Consider the following 15,441-nt stretch of genomic DNA (forward strand, 5'->3'; position numbering starts at 1 on the left):
CCCAGCCATGCACAAGTTGCTTGTGGGATAGTGAAGCTGCAACTCCGCTGCCTCCCCCTTGCTCCATATCGAGCAGCAAATCTTTTGGCGCCATATTAATGACGTACTATATTATTTCCACTAGGCAGCGACCTTCGGCATGAAATTGCTCTCTGGCTGCTTCTGGAGAACTCCAAAGCGAAGCAACCAAAAAAAAAAAAAAAAAAACCCCCATCAAATATGGCTGTGCTGGCTGCTCCCCCGGCTCACTCTGCGGCGGCGGCGAGGAGGAAAGGCAGGATCTGGACAGTTACCTGCTGCTGCTGCTGCCGCTGCGATGGTTGCCAGCGAGGTTGGAGTTGCTCGGCGCGAAGGGGTCTGTGCTGCCTCATGAGTTCAGGCAAGCACTGGAGAGTGGGAGCAGATTGTGGCTCCCTTCGCGCGCACACACACACACACACTCACACACACTCTCTCACTCTGACTGACGTTTTTACTTGTTATGGAGGAAGGACTCTGTGAATCAAACTCATTTCTGGGTCACTGCTGCCACAGGGGGGAGCTACTTTAATCCCCTGCCAAAACTAGAAGGAGAGAGAGAGAGAGAGAGAGAGAGGAAAAAAACAGGGTGGGGAGGAGGAGAAGAGAGACTACAGCACTTGGGAACTGTCTGGGTTAACTCTTCACAGGCCTCGCTGGAGATGTCATGTTCCACTGACAGGAGCAGGGAGGCTCCCTTATTTCTGGCTGCATTTCATTGAAGCATCTCCCTCTTGTGCTGAAGAATATGTTGCAGGGAGACCTTTCCAGTCCAACCCGCTCCTTTCCTTGAAATCCCGCTCCTTCGAGACTGGCACAGCTTGAGAGCAGCCCCCTGTTCTCCCCGCTGCTGTCACTCGGGGAAGTTTCTTGTTTTGCGCCTAGCCCGTCTGAAAATAAAAACGGCATTAAAGCAGCCCCTGGAAGACTTGCAGCTGGGATGGGGGGGAAAAACGTATTGTTTTAATAGGTGCCGATTAATCTAATCTCAAACTACTACATTGTGGGCATGTCTACACATTCATTTATAGTTTAGTACTTGCTTAATGAAGTACTAACTAAATGTGCAGTAACTACAGTAGCGTCAGTGCTCAGCGCAGTACCCTAATAACACTGCACAGTTTTTGCAGTGGCATGCCACTGAACAATGTAGTTTAGCGCCATTTTTGACTGGCACGCCACTGAACAATGTTATTAGGCTACTGCACAGGAAGCATCCTATGTAGACGTGCCCAGTGAGTAATAAATCATGCCTCACGGCCTTCCCTGCAAGGTAGATTTTGCTTATGTTAGAGCAGCATGCCAGGGGAAAGGGAAACTGAGGCACTGACAAATGATCGTGGTAAACCACTGGCAGAGGCAGGAACTTCTTGATTCTTGATTCTTCCATACCGGCCTCGCGGCTTTCCAAACTTTTCTGTTTGGAGTCTAGAGACAGAAGGATGTAAATAGCACAAAATATTCTGCCGCTTATATTTACATCTTTTTACTACATGTTTAAAGCAAAATGAGTTTGACCTTGTATCAACTTAAATCCATTACTAAGGTTTCTATTACTAAAAAAAAAGAAGTACAGTTAAATGCAGTTATTTTTACTATACCGTTGTTGTTCTCAGGCTATGAATTCCAAAAACGGTCTCACTTCCATTCCACAGAATGGGCACAGTAATGAATGGGGAAGACAGAATCTCAGACACATAAATAAGGCTACCCATGTAAAACTCTTCCAGAGACGGTGAACATGCAAATACAAATGAATGCAGCCTAGAGAACATATTTTCACTCGTGTGCCAAAAACTCACACCTTAATTCAGGAGAATGATGGCTTTGTTATTCATCAATAACAAACAAAAGGAATGTATGCTGGCATCTCACGCACTTACCCACCCATTGGCCTTGTTTTACATTGTTCCACTTTCTGAAAATAGGTGATGATATTAGAAGAAAAAAAATCAAGTTTTTGAACTCAGAATGGACCCATTCCTTTCAAGCACTTTATTTATGTACCAGCTATGAACTGACCGCCCAGAGGAGTTTTCCCTCCTCTGTGAAATCTTATGAAATATGAACTTTCATTTCTACCCAGGAGAACTTTGACAATCTTTTCTCCAATGCCTGATGAAAGGTGTTTGTGCCCAAAAGCTTTCAATTAAAGAATGTTTTTTGCAAAAATCTTATTGGTGTAATAAAACATAGAAGCTCTACTATAAGTACTACTGTAAGGGCCTTATTTATGTAGACACATTCACTCACTTATGTGCATCCATTCTCTCTTCTTCCATGTCTACTTTAGGGCCAACCCTGCAAAATATTTACTCCTGGAGAGAAAGTTTGCATACACAAGAGAATCCACTGGCATCAGTGGGACTAGGTGCATGAACTCACCTTGGTATTTGCCAAAGACCTTAACTTTTGACATTTGCATTGCACACTCATAAAAGGATGATTTGTTTTCCAAAGAGAAACTTCCCTAGTTGATAACCATTCGTACATTATTAGAATTACATTCATGTGGACTAGCCTCTCTCCCCAAACAGAAATCCTACCCCAGGCATGGCTTTCCAAAGTTTGTCGGGCTTTGCTATTACCAATCTGTTATCAAGAAGGTGCTCCAATAGCACTGTCATAGGCAGTATAGTATAAAATCCTATAACAAATTAAAAAATAATAAAAATGACTTAGTATTATTTTGAGTTCACAGTCTTATCATGTTTTAGAAAACCTGATCATTTTCAGAAAAAGACTGAAAAATTTGCCTTGTGACTATTCGTAGCAAATATTCTTCTAAGAAAAACTATAGATTCGTATGCCTCAATATGGATTCCCTAGTTTCATTTTTCCTCTTCCTTAATAATTTTCCCATATTAGGTAAAAACAGGATAAAACAAAATGTTTCTATTCCAGCTCGCGTTTTCAGAACCATTTAGTACCTACCTGGAAATTATACAAGGCCATACAAGTAGGCAGTGCCTACAGGATGGTGGGCCGTAGCCAAAAACCGCTAAGTGTAATTTGAGTGTCATTGTAGAAAACCAGCTTAACATTAGCTCCTGGTACAATGTTATAGCAAAAAATGGGTAATGTGATCCTTAGATATATAAATAGGGGACTATTAAGAAGGAGCAGGGTGTGATTTTACCTCTGGATATGGAATTGGTAAGACAGTTATGAAGGAATGTGTCCAGTTCTGGTACCCAAATTTTAAAAATGATGAAGTTGGAAAACTGGGAAGAATCTTGAAGAACTTCCAAGAACAACAGTATGTGGTCTAGAGAACAGTGACAGGAATTGTCTATGCAAAAAGCTGTATTGCTTAAACCAGAGGTGCTAAACTCCTGGCCCACAGACTAGATCCAGCCACTGGCACTGTATAATTTGGCCTGTGGGACTCCCCATGGATCAGTGCATGTTAGATTGCCAGCCAGCTGGGGCAGTGCAGGCCCCAGAGCCTGATCCTGGCCAGGCAGGGGCTGGGTGGAGGTGATGTGGGGTCTTGGGGCCAGCAGGGCTGGTACAGGGCCAGCCAACAGATGAGCCCCACACCATTCAGCTGGCCCATGAGGCCAAAATGATATTGATATAAAACTTGATAACAGTATAGCTATTTTTATATATGAAAAGAAATAAGCAATAGCAATTAAGCCATACCAGCATTTGCACTGGTATAGTCATTTTAGTTAAAAAATATATATTACCCCCTAAACAAAATAGTTATGCTAGTATAAAACCTGTGCATCTACAAGGATCTCGCTTTCCTTAGTTTGGAATTAAGAAATGACTGAATGACAGATAGATGTTATAAAACTGTCCACTACTCAACCCTTCTCTTGTCCAGCTCTCAAAATTATGGGTTAATCCTACCTATGTTCAAGTCAGTGTGACTTCTGGGAGATCAGGGTTTCACCCTGTATACTTATTAAGACTTTTACCCATTCTATAAATTGCTTAATATCTTGTTTTAATAAAATATGTTTCAAACAAAATAATACTCAAGCCCTGGCTCAGTCTTTTAAATAGTAATAAGGTATAATCACCATTATCATTATTAGTTATTCTAATATAAATAGCACCTAAAAAACACAGTTAGGAGCCAGGCTTTTTTTACAGAGCCCAGCAAAGAAAAACACATAATAAAAATTGGTCTTCCCTAATTTTCACATCAAGTGTAGTCATTACATATTAAAATTAAATCTCACCTATTCAAATCCATGAGAGTTTTATGTTGCTGCTTAATTTCTCCTACTTTACATTGTTTATTGTTATTTCTGGGCAGAATCACAAAGCCAGAAAGGAAGAAATCTGTGGCTTTCTCTGAATATCTGTTACAGGTTTAGTGGGAAATATAATGCTTCAGCAACATCTGGTAAAACCTTTTCACTCACTTTTTTATTTCATTGTGTTTTATTCTTTATTTGATAATACCAGTTACTCCTTTTATGCTTAAAATCTTTCATGTTAATCCCTGCAGAGTCTCATCCCATGTAAGTGAATGGAGAGCTAATAAACTTGAGTTTCCCCCCACTGATAAATTCAGCCGTAGTACCACTTACTACTCTAATCCATCGTTTTGCTCCTTTAGCCCCAATTTTTAAGGATGTTTTATTTTCCCTTCCCCCTTTCTGTCTTTGCAAGATTAGAAATCTGAAGGCAAGAACAAAATGCTGACCTGAAGCAGCAGTGTCAAGATTTCAGCCAGCATCTGATCTTAAGGAGTAGGGATTCCAGCAGAGTACTTATATCTGCTCTCAAAGATAGGATATGTACACTGTAGAGAAATAAGGCAGACACACAGCTGGGCCAAATCCTGTTTGTCTTACATGAACAGTCCTTTTGGTCTCAATTGGACTACTCCTGTAAGCAAGATAAATGTGTGTATTACTATGTTTTTAGCACCTGTAAATACTGTAAAACAGAATCATTTTTTTAGCATGTGGTCCAAGATAAACTATCATGAAATCATCATAAATACTTGAAAAATATTTTAAGAGCCAGAGGGTGCAGAAGAGGATATAAAGCTCCTTCTGCAGCATTGACTTCCCTGGATTTTGTGAAACTATTTCAACTGAGTAACTAGAAGTGACTTTTGGCCTTCCACTGCTATATGATCCCCTTACCCACTTCTGAGATAGCTCTCATTACTTTCACTGCATATCCGACTTAGTATGATGTAGCCAAGACACTCGCAAATGGTCAATGTGTTTCTCCCTCTGTTTCTCTCTCATCTACAAGGTTTGACTCTGGGTCATTTGGGAGAAGGAAGTTGGATGATATAATGGAAACACTGGGTTGAAGTGGTGAAGTTTTGCATACTGCTCAGATGTTTGTGGCCAGCTTGATCCCCTCTAAGAGTGAGTTCAAGATTCACAGACCAGTTTCAGGGAAAGCTCTGGCTCCCAAGTCTCATCCTTGTCATTAACAAAATGGAGCTGTCATGAGTGGTCATTATCTTGCAGGTAGAGGCGGTTTTCCTGGTAGGTAGGATCAGCGTCATGGAGGGCTTTGAGTATGGAATGAAACTTCCAATTTAAACCTCATATCCAGCCAGTAAAGAGAGCAGAGTAGTGAGATAGTTTGCTCCCAGTGACTTGTATTCTACAAAGACAAGCACAACAGGCAAGCTTCTATGTTCTAAGTAAAGCTCATGACGTCCCTGTAGGGTCAGGATTATAATAAGGCGTCTACTGTACTCGAGGCGGTGGTCAGCCAAGATCCTGGGGCTGGCCACCATATTCATGGAATGATCGTGCCGGGTGCTACCTTCTTGTGGGCAGCACCTGGCCCTTTCTCCCCCGGTGGGCTGCGCAGCCACGCCACAGCACTGTGGGACCCCTTGCTTCCTCTGGGAAGTCAGCATTTTATTTTTAGTAAGTCTTCTTCTTTTTTATCATGGATTTCTCAATTTTGAAATGCACGAAAATGTGATTCAGTAGAACCCTAATTATAATACTCATTCTACATATAAGTAAGCAGTGGCGTGTAAAGGTGAAGTAACTTGCATGAGGTCATACAGCAAGGCAGCGATAAAACCAAGAAAAGAAACCAGAAGCCCTGCCTATCAGTCCAGGTCTCTAACCAAAAAACAACTCTCTCTCCCTTGCCTTGTTCTATCCTGTACAATGTAAAACAGTTTATGCCTCTGTGGCATCCTTTACACAGATACATTAAAATTATTTTTAAAATCCAATTCAATCACTATATAAAAAGGGGCATAACTATACATTCATCTTAATTTTGAGTGAAGTGGGAACAAGCTTGGCAAATATCCAAAGGTAATGAATTCCAAAATCTAGAAGCACAGCTACTGAAAGTACAAATTTCCAAATGATTACAATTTAAAAGTAGGAGCTGACAGGAAACTAGCAGAATAAGAACCTCAAGGGAACAACTGAGCAGGTAGTTAACTTGCAGATCTGTGAGCAGGGCAGGATGAAGTTGATGCATCACCTTTAAAGTCAACAACTCAATATTGTACATGATGAGAGATTTAATTAGCAACCAACCTAGTGCCTTCCTAGTATAGGAAGAATGGGCTGCCGGAACCTTATGTGAAGAAGTCTGCAGCCATGATTCAATTCTCAGAGTGCTTCTATGCTCCTAATTAGAAGTCCATCAGGCAACATTACAGTGTCCAAGCTAGATTAACTTTGGCTGCAGTGTTAAATCGTGATGTTTGTGCAGGCTGCAACTGTGGAATGAAAGAAAGGTGTTCTGATTAAATCAATACATAGTTCGAAATAATCTATAGCCACTCTTCCATTCCTGATGTCTGAAGACAGAAAAATGGCATCATGATAACCTGTTGCTAAAAAGAACATCAGATAGGTTACCAATGAGATTGAGGAGGTTGAAATCCAGTGCTGTAAAACAATTTAACTTGTTACAAGTGTGGCAACTTCAACTGCAAATGCTTAGAGCCTAAAAGATGAAACGTAAAAAGCAATAGTGGCTGCTGAAGTTGCTCCAGCAGTTTGTGAAAACAATTTCTGGAAGGAGGAGAAACCTTGGAAAGAGTTGTCCTATGTTGTCTTTCTTTGGTTCTCTTCGGTGCTTCACAGAACTGCCCTAGAGCTACTTCCAGTCACTATGACTCACTCAGATTCCATTCAAGTTGAAGCTCATGCTAGCCCAAGAAAACTGAGGTCTGCCACAGTGGCTAAAAGTTCACAACCTTCATTTCAAGTTAGCAAATGAGGAAGAGTTCAAACTCAACAATGAAAAAAGAGAGAAAAACATTAAAGGTGCTCTAAGCACACAGTCATGTACTCTATTGACAAACTCCGAGAACACAGGTTTATGGTGTTCCCAATAGTCCTGCAGCTGAGGGGCGGGGCAGTAGATCCTGGGGTGCCATTTACTTAGAAAAAGTGATCTTCACCATAAAAAGGTTGGAGATCATTGCAGTAAGGGGACAGTGGGAGGGCAATGGAGTCAGTGGGGGAGGCAGTAGGGGGCAGGCAGTGGGGGAGCAGGCAATAGGCAGCAACCAGTGGGGAAGTCAAGTGGCTTGACACCTGTGTGCCCCCCTTTGCCCCCTGCCACCTCTCCCCCATCACACTTGCCCCCCCCCATGCCTGTGCACCCCAGCACCTATGCCCCAACAGTGCTTGCCCCTGCTTGCACCTGCCACTTGCCTCCCCATGCCTGCACCCTCTGGCACCTGTCCCACCCCTGTGCTTGTCCTCCCCACCTGGCCCATCCCCCTGTTATCTTACCCTCCAGCTCCAGCATGGTGCCAGGCCCTTTCCAGTATGGCTGGATCAGGACTGGAGCACTGCTGGAGCCAAAGGGTAAGTGGCAGCAGTGGGAGGGAAGGAGGCAGGGCACAGGTTGTAGGAGAGCAGGCAGCAGGTAAGGGAAGGTGGCAGCTGCGGGGACCTAGTGGTTGTTGTGACTCTGATTCCCACTCTGACTCCAAATCGGGGCCAAGTTGGGAACACAGCAAGCCACCTTCCCCCTGCCCCCATGCACTCAAATCCAAAATGAGGGCATTCCCCCCCCCCCGCCATATTAAATGAGGGGAAAACAAGTGTCTTGGATTCTGGTAAATATTTTAGGTAGGGAAGTGATTCCCATGTTACAAAAAGACAGCAGGGTAAAAATCTGTATTCAGTCAGACTGATATAGTAGCCATTATGGCCTATGGCCCATTCTCACTACGTATTAGCCAGATCTCCAGCACGGATCCTAAATCACATGCAACATTCACTCACATTAATTATAAAGAATTTAACATATGAAACCAGATTATGACAACGGAAAAAGAAGATACAATAAAGAAGAATTCACAGGAACAGTTAGGCAGTTATAAGAGAGAAGGGAAAGATTATTTCTTCCTCAAGAAAATTCCCCCTCCTCCACTTCCATGTCATAGGATAGCTTCTTTGTAAATCTCTTTGGCCCTTAAGGTGTCTTTGATAATTGGCAAAAGATCTGCAGGAATAATCCTAATGTCTGCTCTTGTTCCCAAAGAAGTCAGTAGCAAAATGCCAACCAATTTCAATGGGGCCATAATTTGGCAGTTTTCCTGAAATCTAAATCAAATATTCATAAATTCCAGTTTTACAATATTCAGATAATTCAAATATTCAGTACTGGGGTCAGGAGATGCTCTTGCTCCTGCATAAAGAGAACACTTGGCATATAAACAGGCAATAGCTCTAGTTCAGATATTCTACATTATGTTAATTTTTTCCAGTGTTTACACATAGCAAGAGTTGTTGAGGGAAAAGGCTCCTAACTCCAAATAATGCAGCAAGGGAAGGGTCAACTCAGCTTGCCATGGCTTTCACTGTACATAGGAGCATAATGAACAGTATAATAAGTATTAATTGGCATGGACACACAATCAAGCTTCCCCATGAATTTACATTTTGCTATTAAGACTGACATTCATATTGTTAACATCTCAACCGGGCCTCTACCTGGCCTTCATTTTTATACACACAAAATGGTATAATCACATACTTATGCTCACATTTTGCTAGGTGCTTAACATGTAACACTTCCTTTTGAAGCAGTTGAAGAGTTGCATTTGAAAGTAGTTTACAAATATAAAGTAAGCCTCTCAATACATTCTTATCATTATATACATTGTTATCATAATTGTTACAGACATTTTTAAAATGGAAAAACTGAAGTACAGAGATAAATTAATTTGCACAAATCATGACTTAGTTATTCATAAATAAAGATCATTGATACTTTGACTCCTGGTGCTAATCTTGTGTATGCGTGTGCATGCACACATAAGCACGCGCACACACACACAATACCAGAAGTCAAATCTTTGTAGCAGTGTAATTCCAAGCAGCACCTATTTTAAAGAAAATCTGTGTTCCAGGTTTCATGAGAAAGTTTCAAAAACAGACGGGTTCGATGCACCTATGGGTTTCCTCTACTATTTAATTTAAGGAAGTATTGCCATAAGAGTTTAAGAAGGTACAAAGTCTTTGCATATAAACCTATTCAGACAGAGAACCTCAAACAGCTGCATAGTAAATTGTCAGTGCTTACAAAGGAAATGTTCAAGATGTAAATGGCCCTTGAATCATTTCATACCATTCACAACAGTAATTCTGAAATTATATAAAAAAACATTGGACAAAGGGGCTGATTGCATTTTAGAAGGTGCAACTTCTCTGCTCTTGTTCTAAACACAGGGCTACAAAAGATATATTTAACAATGTACCTAATGAGGAATGATACAGACTAGAAAATTAAATTGTAACTCTGGCTCCTGTGAACTTTGCTTCCAGCAAGCAAAAAAAGTAGGCTTTGACCTTCATATACAGCATTTTAAAAAATGTCTGATCTAAAATAAAGAAAGTCTGATCTGCCTATGTTGACAGATTTTGGCACTAGGTAAACATCTGTTTCTGCACCTGAAGTGCCTACAGCCACACAGTTCACATAAGTAGCTCCTTTTTCTTCATTCACTGCATGTAAGCTGTGGGTGTTTTTACCACCCTGTGGTTGTTGCATTTCTAGAAGTAGCTGAGGCAAGTTGCTTTCTAAGTGTAGGGGATATTACAAGTGCCCCTGTGAAGGTGAGCACTGGGATGTGCTAAATGTTTTTTTTTTTTAATTTGCCAACTGTATGTGCATTTATATCCTGACAACTACAATGGGGAATAATACTGCTTCTGCAACCTACTGCAAATGGGGGGATAGAACAAATTCTGCAATTCACCTCCCTCATGCCACTGCTACTTGTCCCTGGTGAAGGCCTCTGCCACATGCCCCCTGGAGTGCAGCAGATTATGCTGGGTGGGGTAGGGGAGGCTGGAGCCAGTACTGGGCTGGCCCCCACAGTCTCATCTGGGATCCTGGGGGCCTTCTGAGACTGGCAGCAACAGCAACCCTGCTACTTGGAGCCTGGCCGGCAGCCAGAGTATGGCTGTCCCCACATGTGCCGCCCCACTTTTTTTCTTGTGCAAGATTTTTTCACCCCCCAGGATTTTCTGCAGTGCTAACTTGCAGCATGGAGAACACCTGAATGTGCAGTATGTGCTGGCACAGACGTATCTGCTTCACTACATACCACACGGCCGGGCTTAGCTGGATGCAGCCTAAGAGATGGTTTCAAGACAGTCTCTATGGATAGGGACAAAAGTTACACATAAACTGGTTTAAACCTGTAACAGAACAGAACAGAAGTTCATTGCACATAAACAAGTTTCAAAAAGGCCAAACCCAGTTTAAGATAAACCTGGATAGATGTAGTATCCAACTTCCTGATTTAGGTTAATCCGTTCTATGGAACTTCTGTCTCAGATCCCCTCCCAACACAAGTTATGTCTCAGCCCCCAGCATCGCAAGATGCACTGGGAGGTGGGGGAACAGAGCCCCCTGGCCTAGTCCCCGAGTCCTGGTCTGCAAGGTTTAACTCCCAGCAGCACAGGCTGGCACAACTCCCTAACCCACTGAGGGAGGTGGGGAAAGAGTCCCCCTTCCCAAGATCAGTCCTCAAGCTGGGCAGGTCCCCTGGCGGATTACCTCCAGCCAGCCTGGAATCTCCCCCAGCCCTGGTCTGCCCAGCTGCAGGGAGATGTTTCGCTGACCCTGTACAGCTGGGCTACATAGAAAGAAGGATCAGGCCCCACTGCCCACCACGAGCCCCTGGGGCTGCCTGGAACATCTTGGTGGCTGCTGCTGTTGCCAGGCTATGGTGAGATGTGCCAAGTAGCCCAGGGGACTTGTGTCAGGTGGTGGGGATGGGAGCACTCCATACAGGGCAGGATCAGGCCCTGCTGCCGGGCACAAGCCCCAACAGCTGCCCAGTGCATCTTGCAGTAGCACCAGCTGCAGCTACCAAGATGTGCCAAGTGGCCTGGGGAGCTTGCATTGAGTGCTGGGCCCAAACCTGGTCTCTGTGGAGCACTTCCATCCCCTGCACCCAGCATGAGTCCCCAGGGTTTCACAGCACATCTTGTTGCCTGCTGCTGCTGCTGGGCTCTGGTGGAATGCACCAGGCAGCCCGGGGGGGTTTGTGCCAGGCAGCAGGGCCTGATCTTGCCCTGTATGGAGTTCTCCCATCCCAAACGCCCAGCACATGTCCCCCAGCTGCCTGGAATGTCCCCTGGAGCCTGGCTTCAGCAGCTCCAAGCAAGATGCACTGGGCAGCCCCCGGGACTCATGCCAGGTGGCAGGAACCAATCCTTCTTTCTATGAAGCCAGCTCAGCTGGGCAGGCATGGAGGGAAAACCCTGGGGCCCAGACCCCCCCAGCTGGGAAGACCTCAGCTTGGGGGCTAAAACGAAGGTAGGAGGTTTTGTTCCCCCTGAGGCTGGACAGACCACGCTCAGGGGGATCCCTGGTGTTGGGCCCCCCATGTGGGCAGACACTGAGCTCAGGGGCTGGCCCCAGGAGGGGGGACTCCTTTTCCCCTCTCCCCTGCGTGATAGTGACTCGTGCAGCCCAGCCCTACGGGAGGTGGGGAGGGGAATTCTCTTCACCCCTCCCACACCTGGGCAGACCAGAACCCCTGGGGGGGAGGTCACAGTCTGGCCTAGAGAGAGGTGTGGGGCTTAGGTGCCCCCCCCCAGCAGGGAACAGCCGGATGTTGCCAATATATGCTGGCCTCCACTTGGCTGGGCTGGGCAACAGCCGGCAGGCTGGGAAGCATGCTCTAGTGCTCCCCACTTTCTGGTTTGCATCAGTGTAGGCCTCCTCCTGCCTTTCCCAAGTGCAATGCAGCTTAGAGAAACCTGTGAGAATTAAATCTATTCCACCTTGGGTTTTTTGACTGTCTGTACTTGGCCTAAGAGCACCAGCTTTTCAGAATGTGCAGACATATGCATCCATGCACAAACACACAGAGTAGCAGCCATTTTGACCAACACTATGAGCTTTTTAGATTACAGTAACTGTACAGAAACTGCTCTTTAATGTCATAGCTGAACAACATCTCCATGGACGGAGGGGAAGGATTCCTCAACTCCAACTCCCATGAATCTACTGGAGTTGGGATCTGGAAGAAGGGCTTGGTCCTAACTAGATCTAATTTATCTTCCGTGCTTTTCAAACAGAGTGTTTTACAGTACTGTGCGAAGCAACTTCCATCTCCAGTGAATGTCTTGAAAACTGCTGCAATCACCCCTTTGAAAACACCCCCTTTGCAAAGCTATCAGCAGGTCTTTGTTTAACTTATTTTTGCTCTTCTATGTTGCTAATTTGCATTTTAAATCCTTTTTATGGCTGTTGCAGATATATTCAGATACAGAATTTTATATTTTTCTAGACAGCATGTACAGTTGTTTAAGGAAGCAAATTATAGATTAAGCTCCAAATCACAAATGATAAATTATATATATTATCATATATATTATTCTGGATATAAAATGATAGCCAGGAAGTTTAAAAACATACATAAAAGAAAAAGTGTCTCTTCTTAAAGAAACACTAATATCTGCCTCGTTTTAAGGTTCCTTAGATGCAACTACACTTTGTGAGTTTTAAAAACTAAAAGAAAGACTTGAAATACTTCCCTCATTGAAGTCAAGAATAATCTTGCCATTAATGTTAACATGGGTAGTATTTTGCCACAAGACTACATTTTATAACCTGTAGGCAATGACATACTGCTGCCTGTATAAATCAACATACTATCCATAAGATACTGTTCTCTCTTTAAAGATTTCAGACCATTTCAGCCTGAAAGATTAAACAAGGAACTGGTGAGTATAGGGTTTTTAATGTTTTGGGCCATACTTTGCATATACACTAGTCACAAATTAAATCATATTTATCAAGGGTTATGTTACAGTCTACTACCCTGATTATATTACAAAAGTACACCCAAACCTGGTTAACTTCTGTTCACATGAACTCACTTACAAGTAAAATTATTCACGAGTATTTTAGAAGATTAGCTCTTTATTCTCCTGGCTCTTTCCCTACACTTGTATGAAATCAGTTTAACAAAGCATTTAAGCTAATCTATAATTTCAAGTGCATTCCCAGCCCCATTGAAGAGCATTTTAAACAACATATTTTAAACATTTGTAATAGATAACATTAATAAAAGGACAGAGTTCTTTATTTATTGATCTGATATAAAGCTTTATTGGACAAGTATGTTCATTCACTGGGAGGTAGTTGCACCCTAGCTTTTTCCATCATTCAGAATGAAGCTTTCTTACAAATATTTTATAAACATATGGATCAACCAATAGTAAATTTAGCTTATTTTAGTTCTTATTAGGAAGCATGACAGTGTATTTTGTCTTTTTCATTGCCGGTGTCATTCAGATTTTAAAGAGCCAAAGTAAAACAAAAAATGAAAAAAAAAGACAACTGTTGTTGCATTATGCACTTTGCCATCAGCATCCCAACATGCACTGTAAAGCAGTATGAGAAAGAAAAACTTCTGCAAAACAACTGAATTTCATTAATCAAGAATAAACTGCATAACCTTGTGGGCTAGCCTTTCAGAGAGCAACAGGGACAGTCTTTTATCTACTGGCCAGCCCTGACAAGCCTAATTAAGGTGACCACCTTGATGTAAAATGCTTTACTTTTTATTCCATGTGTATATAAGTAATTACTTACCTGGAAGCATGAGTACAAGAGGAATATATGTCCATGGACATCCTTTCTTTCTACATTAAAGAATATCTGCTGCAGATATTTGTAGAACCATCTTTTCATCTTTTCCATGTCTGTTCTAGAAAAAAAAAAGTAAATAGTGACTACAAGTTACATTTACTAGTTTATTTAATGGCATGATGGTCTCTGATCCCTGATCCCAATAATCATATCTCCTGCCATGCCACACATGCATAGCAGGAGGTGCGATTATTGGGATCAGATCCCAGTGGTGCCATTACTGCTTGCCAGTGCAGGAGGAGTGCAGGATCACAAAAGCACTCCTGGACTCTCCCTGCATCAGCAGTTGAAAGCTTAGGGTGTCTTTGTATCTGCTTTGAGGGGGGCATTATAATTAATGGCTCTTAGGAACCACTTTAATTAAAGCACCTGCAGTGTCTTGTGTATTCTGTGTCCCACACTTCAAAATGGTAGTGGGGGCACTTTAACTAAAGCTCATTTGAGGAGCTTTAGTTAAAGCGCCCCTGCTGCCATTTTGAAGCACAAGGACACTGAATACACATGATGCTGAGGTTGCTGGAGTGTGCTCCAACGCATGCTAATTAGCACACATCAGAGGAGTCATTGGGCATGTGTAGGTGCCCTCAGTGTCCAGAGCCTGGTGTGAATTGGACCAGTCCCAGGGCCCAGACTGACACAGCTAATTATCAGTCCCAGGCCAGGTTCTGCACAATGTGGTCCCGGGGCTGGGATTGAAAATCAGTTAATGGTTGGTACCAACCCCAGAACCAGCCCCTGGAACTGACTCCAGTGTGTTCCCAGGGCTCTGGTTTGTCACTACCCTGCCACATATTTAATTTAGGGAGAATTGGAAACCAGCCACAAAAATTACACATACTTGGTGGAATATGTTTGTGGCTGCTTTTCCATCTTTTGTGATATTAATTTCTTCAACATGTGGCAGGGTCAGGATTTACAGCATGATTAACAGGTTAATCACATTTTGAGTGTACCTGCCAGGAGCCCTAAAGTAATACCTACACAACAGAAAAGTTCTGCATCTATGATAAGAAAATAAAAGAAAAGAACATTTTACAAGACAATACTTTCTACCTACCCAGGCTGCTAGCACCAGAGACCAAATAAAATAAAAGTCTAAGTATAGTAAATTACTTATTCACCAGACTCCATAGGTTAGTAAGTTTTAGGTATTTAAAATTCTGTATTTTTTTTCTTTTTAGAATATTCATAGAAAATTTAGTTCATTTTTCTAGCTCTGGCCTAAACCATTATATATAACCATATTTACACTTACTAATTTTAGTTTCTTATATCTCACCTTTTAAAAGAAGTTCAGAAATTAGTAGCAGGGAAGAA

At 42.7% G+C, this 15,441-nt stretch overlaps 1 protein-coding gene across 4 annotated transcripts in view; it reads right to left on the minus strand.

The window, feature by feature from the left end:
- Positions 1-14,175, minus strand: part of JADE1 (jade family PHD finger 1) — an 81,936-nt gene extending 67,761 nt beyond the window's left edge. The window contains exons 1-2 of one of the 4 annotated variants that reach the window (XM_019533985.1): positions 14,068-14,170; positions 294-908 (exon numbers count right to left, since the gene is read on the minus strand). Coding sequence is in view for 1 of the 4 variants with exons in the window: in XM_019533984.1 (XP_019389529.1) it covers positions 14,068-14,077 (10 nt within the window). In the remaining 3 variants the exon portion in view is untranslated. Of the gene's footprint in view, positions 1-293; positions 947-14,067 lie in introns of those variants that run through there. The other 3 variants (XR_002100877.1, XM_019533984.1, XM_019533986.1) reach the window with 3 other exon arrangements.
- Positions 14,176-15,441: the final 1,266 nt, after the last annotated feature.

Source organism: Crocodylus porosus, unplaced genomic scaffold (assembly GCF_001723895.1).
Source record: "Crocodylus porosus isolate Cpor-Errol unplaced genomic scaffold, CroPor_comp1, whole genome shotgun sequence".
NCBI classification, from domain to species: domain Eukaryota; kingdom Metazoa; phylum Chordata; order Crocodylia; family Crocodylidae; genus Crocodylus; species Crocodylus porosus.